General features: G+C 48.9%; 1 protein-coding gene across 1 annotated transcript; it reads right to left on the reverse strand.

Annotated features, from left to right (window-relative positions):
• Window positions 1-279: 279 nt before the first annotated feature.
• GGS22DRAFT_149950 (uncharacterized protein) lies at window positions 280-7,473 on the reverse strand. Its single transcript, XM_047959231.1, has 3 exons — window positions 2,217-7,473; window positions 1,068-2,153; window positions 280-1,011 (listed from the first exon to the last, which is right to left on the reverse strand). The coding sequence occupies exons 1-3, from the start codon at window positions 6,966-6,968 to the stop codon at window positions 895-897; spliced, it is 5,955 nt and encodes a 1,984-aa protein (XP_047823914.1). The 5' UTR covers window positions 6,969-7,473; the 3' UTR covers window positions 280-894.

Raw genomic sequence — 7,473 nt, forward strand, 5'->3', positions numbered from 1 at the left:
TCTAAGCACATGTCTGACTGTACTTGGGTTGCAATATTACCATGGATATCGAATCAAGTGTTTGACTGCCGGGTTTGCAGGAGTGGATAGACCTTGTAAATTATTGTAGAACACTCCTTCAGAAAATGTCGTTTGAAATCTGCCCGCCCCTTCTAGAGTCTGTGGATGATTATGAGACTAGACTCCGGAGTTATGACCCCGATGCTTCTAGTTAGATGCTCTCCTATCCCTATCATATCCAAATATTATACCAAGACATAACAACAACGACGTCTTTACGGAGGTTAGATGATGGTTTGTTATAAGATTTATTATAACTTCCACGAATCGCGGATTAAAAAGCAAGTTTTGATATCATCCGTCACCTGCGCTCAAACCACCAAGTTGTCCCCAATTCCGTCCACCGCCGGAGTCCTGTCTCTAAATAACAAAAATACAAGAGGCCCGTATGGGATACCTCCAAGCTAGCCGCCACGGATCGAATGTATGCCATTGCAGACCCTGAGACTCAGGCATGTCCCATGATACCATGGTCTGGGGAAAAAGACGCGATATTTTTTCTGTTACTTTCATTGCTGAGATCCCATTCTTCGACCTTGCCTGTACTTCGAATAATATCGTGTCCCGTCGCGTCGTACGTAGATAATACCCAACCAAAATGAGAAAACGCCGCGCTTGCCCACGCCTCGCCAGTAGCGTGGTAGTGTTAGATACCTCTTGCTTGAAAACTCTTTTTACAGATGAAACAGATTTGGAACGCCTGTTTTGGCAGGCTTTGTCTACCATTTTTTCTAATAAGAACCAAAAACGGCCGGATAATTAAGGTGAGCAATCAATGCTCGTGATGTCGCTGGACGTAGAATGACCAGTCGAGAGTAGGATAAGTCACGCGGCTTAGTCGTCCGCTAGTTTGGCAAAATGCTTCGACCATAGCCACCCAACTAAGTTTCTAGGATCGTCTTGATTTTTGGCAAGCCATAATTCGCCTTTCTCGGCTATAACATCGAATATCTAGAATAAATAATGATTAGCCATGACCTATTGCTTATCGAATGGGACCAGCAGACCTCTCCAGCCTGGTACGTTAGGTAAGGGTACCCGGCTTCATGTTTAGTAGTTTCAATATTAAATTCGAACAAAGAGGCGGCAAGCCATAGGACATTATACCCGTTTATGGGCTGCCGTTCTCGAGAAGAGGCGCGAGAAGACGCCTGGGATGGCCGTGGAAGCCGTTCTTGACTATCAGACGGAGGAAGTGCTGACTGGAATATGCCCGAGAAGCGTTGGTTGTCAGTTGATTGATGCGGGGAAGGATACATCGAATTGGAATAACGCCTTGAGTGTGCCCCAGACTCCGTGCTTTGCCTTGGTACAGCAGTTGAATCATAGCTCTGGCCGGTTCCAGGTCGTACAGATGCAGGCCCCATCGACCGAAAGGCGCTAGATGACTCAGGAGTGTGAAGCGAGCCGGATCCCGGGCGTCCTTGTGTATTGACCCCGCCGTAGTAATCGCGGTAATAGTGCTGAGGGCTCGGCATGGAAGCAGTAGTCGGTGAAATGGTGAATTGGCCACTATGACGCTTCATAAAGTCAGGTGTGGGCAAACTTGGAGCTGCATCGCTGCTTAGGGACAGTCCTCTACCGCGAGGTGAAAATTCAGCCCTGGAACGAAGTCCTAAAAAGGACCCATCAGTGCTGGTTGACTGAGACGGGCGACCCTTGGAAGCTGGATTTATGATTCCGATATTGTTGATCTGCTCGTCCTGGAATTTGAAGTCGCGATGGAACGCGGAGACAATGTCTGCGACCTCTGGTACTTCGGGATCCTCGAGCACCACCTTCACTTTATCTTTCCATACAGAAAACCATTGGGTCTGTATGGTGACGAAGTTTGCGAGACAAATCTTGCCAACCTTTTCCGTCAACGCAGAAAGTTTGGGTAACTCTTTTTTCAACGCCTCGTTCAAAGCTTCGTACTGTTCGATGAACTCGGAAAGTTGCTTGTCGATCTTCTTGCCACTCTTCTTGAGTTGGACTGACTTCTCGTAATCTAAGCGGCGTTTGGCTCGTTTTTTCATAGCCAAAGATGGATTGCCATATGATTTAATTACGAGCTCGAAAGGCTCAATGACTTGTTTTCGAATTTGAGAGAGCTAAATGATCATGTCACGTTAGTCCAAGACAACAGTAGCGAGCACAGAAGGGATATAACTGACATGCTGCTCCAGTGCAACTTTCTCTATGTCTCTCATAGACACGTTGAACCGGACCCACTTGCTTTCGATCTCAGGGTGAGGCGATGGTTGAAGTCTCATAACGAGCTCCATCGACGATAGATACTGCAAGAACTCGTGGACGTATACTACAATGTCCCTTGTGTAAGATTCGACGTCCCTCAGAACAACCTGCAATCGAAGGTAATCGTCCCCAAATCTTTCATGAAGTTTGAGGTATTCCGAGTCTTCTTCCGGCCTGTAAGTCGCCTGTAACTTATCAACCCTTTTACCAAATGCTCTAGCAAAGCCGGCTCTGACATCGGATTCCTTGCGTTTCCTACCGACTATCTGCCCAACCAATTCAAAGTTCTTCTTTGTTTTGTTGATCTCTTCTATGGCATTTTCCAGGGCTACTTTAGCAGATTCGAGGAACGGTCGATCTGGATGATCTGCGGGCGTTTCATGCAGAAGTTGGATAAGAAGGTTTGGATATTTAGTGATTCTCTGCATCGGCTTGATAAGCAGAGAATCTAAATTCCATGCTTTGGTCAAATCCCTTGCAACTTCATTACATTCGTTTAACCAGACTTTCACCGTTGGATCTTCTTGGATTTGGATTAATCGTTTTGCAGCGTGATCGCTGTTCTTGAGGAAACTTTCGTGTACCGCTTTCATCTGTTCCATGTTGCGAATAAAAATCGGTCCAAGTGACGTTTGCCTATCTCTACCGTCGCTCAAATGACCCGTAGCAGGAGTGGACGTTGCTGTTGACATTGATGAAAGAGGGGTACCATCGGGAAGTGTTGACGTTTCCTTTGGTACTTGGTTTCGGTGTATTTTAGGGGTATAAACGCTAGATACTCCTTCCTTCAGTTCCGTTAAGAAACTCGAATGAAATCTGATTATTTTATCGGTGTTGCGGAAAATCAATTTAATGGTTTGGTCATCAAGCTGCGGACAAGCTTCAGCTGTGCCTTTGTAGATCTCCTCGACAATATTCATATCCCTGACGAAGAATGCCTCAGTATCGATTAACTCTTTAATAGTCTCAAGTCGCGTGAATAGTCGCTTTCTTTCCTTTGGCGGAAGTCCTGTAGTATCTTCACCCTGATCGATACTTTCTGCCAGAGTTTGTTGACTGTCCAAGATGATCGAGTGGGCTGGAAGACGTTCGGATATCTCGAGGGAGCCTTGGTACAATGTACGAGAGCCAGATTCGGATTGGCCATAATCTTCACTCTCCCTTCTAGAAGGGTCCACAGAGAATAGGCTCTGATCATCCTTCCCAAGCTGCACGTAACTATTAGGTCTCGTATCATCGAAGTATTCACTTTGCGGCGCAGAACTAGGGACGTCACGTAGTGAACTGACGTCGGGAGGCGGCGGTGGAGCATGGTTAGGCCGTGATGGGATCGGACCGTCTTCTTGATCGTCATAGTCTATGATAAAGCCATCCCCAGTATTGAGCTCTGGGAGTTGATGAGAGGGAAGAGGTACTGAGTCTCGATCCTGGAGTTTGCTAGAAGACATTTCGGAACTGCAAGGCGTTTCTCTACAGTCTTGATCATACTGGTATGGCTGCGACATAGAGCTAGATTCCGATATTGAGTGACTATCACGATACGTTGAGTCGCGGTTTTGTAGATTCCGATTTTTCAGTTCATAGTCTGAGTACGCGTCCTGAGTGTTGATAGAGTAATCGGTCCAAACGGTAGTTTGGCTCACCCTATTCATCGACTCGGAAGTCCTAGGTACGGTGAGACTTGGAGCAGTGCCCATGGTTCTCCGAGAATCCGTAGAAAAACGCGAATCCTCTATTTCCTGTTGTCCGGGACTAGCCACACGATTGCTATCTGGAAACTGTGGGCTAGGATCCTCAGAGACAGCAGTTGGTGCATCCTTAATGATAGAACTCATGAAGAACTCCATCTCTCTAAAGCCAGCACTTGGGCTGGCCTGCTCCTTATTTGGACCTAGGCTGCTGCCATAGGAAAGCTTACGAGCCAAACTCGAGGGATTCAATTGAGAATCGTCTCCAAAATCACGATCGTCAGGTAAATCCGGATATGTACGCTCATTGACCACACGTGAAGAAGGCGAGAAGTCTGAATCGCGGCCAATGATGGTCACCTTCGTGGGGTACGACTGGGATGGAGGTGGTTGAGGGGAGTATTCTTCATCATCGTCCTGGTAAGAGCCTGGAATGGCATGGTTCGTATCGGGTTCGTCTGCGACCGGAATAGGTTTCGTTCGCTCTGGTTTTGCCTCCGTAGACGGATCTAAAGAGACGTTGATGGAGTAACTATTATCATTAATACATTCATCCTCGAAGGGAGATCGATACTCTATTTTTGAGTGCGTCGAGTCGGTATAGTTCTTGGTCCCGGCTTTGCTAACGTCTGGCCGTACGGGGATTTCTTGTAGCGGAGGGTCTGTTTGTGGTTCGTTATCGAATTCGGTGGTATTCGAAATGGCAGAAGGGGGCGCTTCGTCTTGATCGTCTGTGACTCCCACGGTTGGAAAGCTCCCAGGTATTCCCAATGTTGGAGAATCCCTTTGGTCAGGTCCTGGTGCTGCAATAGTATTCATCCCAGTTTGCACGAGGTTCGTCGTAATCGTTAACGGTATTTGCTCGGAGGTTGATGTTTCAGTGCCCACAGGGCTTTCGACATGGTCGCTCTCAAGTTCCTCCCGGCTCCTTTCTTCTAAACGTTGTTTTTCTAATCGCTCTTCCTCCAGTCGTTGTTTCTCTAAACGCTGCTCCTCGAGGCGCTGTTTTTCAGCAGCGAGTCTAGCCTTTGCAGCCTCGGCCTCGGCTTCAGCTCTTCTCTTCCTATCATCAGCAAGCTTTTTAGCGATCGCCCGAGCTTCGCTCTCTCGAATAGACTTCGTGTATGAACGTTTAATCTGTTCCCGTCGCGATTCGAAGTCGATCGGACCCACCGAAATCTTCCGTCTTCGTCCTGTTTGATCGTTAAAATTCGTTCCAGACCGTCCCCCTGTTCGCGACGCCGATCGGTCTCTATCGACAGCCTTCATTCTGGAACTGGCGGTGGTCGCCGAAGAAACTGGCTGACGAGGCCGTGAGCTTCGTAATGGCGGTGATAATTTTGGTGGAGGTGTCGAAATGTAGGCGTTAAGCCTTGTGCCATTATTGGGCGTATCGGAACTTAATCGATTTGGTCTCCTGCTAGCGGTGCTAGAGCCACTATTAGGCGTCTTCGCCCGTGCAGCTGGTATGGATTTAGATGTTTTGCCTTGGATAGGTGGTCGTCTTCGTGTGGAGGGCGAATTTGATCGCGTCGATGTTGGACTAGAGGAACCTGATGGGCTGTTAAGTTTACGCACTGAAACGGGCAGCCTCGAAGCCGTCGACGACGATCCCCGATCTATGTGGAGCTTAGGGCGTGGGACTTTAGGTGCGTGGGACTGCGCTGGCCCTGGCTTAGGTCCAGCAATGTCACTCTGTGACCGGTTGTGGGCCTTAGCGGAATTAAGATTTTTGGCCTCGGGACCGTCTTGGATTGCAGAGCTCTCATCCACGTTACGATACCAATCACTTGGCGAAGGCGGTTCAACATCGGTATGTGAGAAGCTCCGCTGACGTAGGCGATGTGGATTATGAAGATTCGATTCGGAAGTTCGTCTCGCCCTAGCACCCTCGATCCCATAGCCTGCCGACCCGGTATCTAGCTCTCCAGGCGCTATCTCGCCGAATAGAAGGTTACGAGGGTGGGGGACTGGCGTAATCGAGATTGGTGAGTGAGCTGGTGAGAGATTGCTGGTGGATTTTGATGCTTGGACGTGGGACCCGACCGAGGCTCGAGGTTTCGCTATACGGCTCGCGAAGGATTGCGAATTATTGGATAACTGGTCCTCGACGACTGATTTGTCCCTTTGTGTTACCCGCGTCACCGACGATGATCCTGTTCCAGAGTCTAAGTCACGCGTTACGGAGGACCGCAACGCTGCGTATGACTGTTGACCATTTGTTGGAGAAGAACCACCTACTGTACGGTACCTCGGCGATGAAGATGTCTCTCTGATTGGAATGCGTGGGGTAGTTGTGGTCTTGCGGGCGGTGGAATTACTCGACTGCGCCGCATTTTGGTCAAACCTTTTCTTTAAATCCTTCACGCTGGTCTGAGGACCGCTACGGCCCCCATACGGGGAGGTGGCTGCAGCTCTCGACTTTGGAACATTCCCAGACTGTTTATCATCAACGGGGGCCGATACGGATCGTGTAGCAGGTCTCCTAGTGGCAGATACAGCGGGGTGCTTCGGAGGCGGTCCGTTCCCGTTTGATCGTAACGAAAGATTCTGGTCTTGCCTTGGGGCAGGCAAAGTTGACGCCATTAATTCTTGGTGGGTCGAGTCTATACTACGATAGTCCCTGTAGAAATCGTCCGGATCTACGACGGCCACGGGCTCGACACTGGTCGCGTTCGCATGTGCGGCGTGGAAGTTACTTGAGGCATAGGACGCGAATTCGGGGGAGGACAGTATGGGAGGCTGGTTAAAATTGGACTCGTAGACGTGATCGTCGTATGCGGAGGAGTCAAAGGCTGCTAGATTAGAAATTGGGTGAGAATAGTACTGTTGTTGCTGTTGTTGTGGCTGTTGCTGCTGCTGTTGGTGGTGGTAGTTGTGATAGCGCTTCGGCGGCTGGTGTCTCGTTGGACTTGGACTGGACTGGGATTCAAAATTATGGGTTGCCAACGTCACACCAAGGGGTTCCTCCTCTTCCTGCATCTTCTGAACATCACCCTGACATTCAGGCGCCGATAGAATATTGTACAATACAAAATGATGAAAGTAGGTAGGTCAAGCCGAGCAAGGGTTCTTTTCCGGGCTACGTTGTCGAATTAGCTTGGGTTGCCTTGAACCCTCCTAACCCTAGGCGACTCAGGCTTCGAGCCTCTACAGTCTAAGTAATTGGACGCCAATGATCGATGGTGAGGTAGCAGCGAGAGTGTGGGGGGTGGGTAGGCTTGCAAGCGTGTGCGAGCGTGCAGACGTACACACACAGTAGTCGAAAAAAGGATTTTTAGAAAGCCATTCGATAATATTAACATGGGAAGACCCGCCCCTGGTAAGCTCTTGAAAGCTGTATGGTCGTTTAGGATGTCTCCCGAGCTTGAGTTGATGCGCTGGCAGGCCTGGCATGCAAGGTGATTTGGTGGAAGAGTTTAGTTTTTTTTTTTTCCTTCTTCGCTCGTTTGGTAAGAGGTAGGTAGTTTGGTAATTAGGTACAAAG

This window comes from Annulohypoxylon maeteangense (assembly GCF_022496945.1).
Source record: "Annulohypoxylon maeteangense strain CBS 123835 unplaced genomic scaffold GGS22scaffold_1, whole genome shotgun sequence".
Lineage (NCBI taxonomy): Eukaryota > Fungi > Ascomycota > Sordariomycetes > Xylariales > Hypoxylaceae > Annulohypoxylon > Annulohypoxylon maeteangense.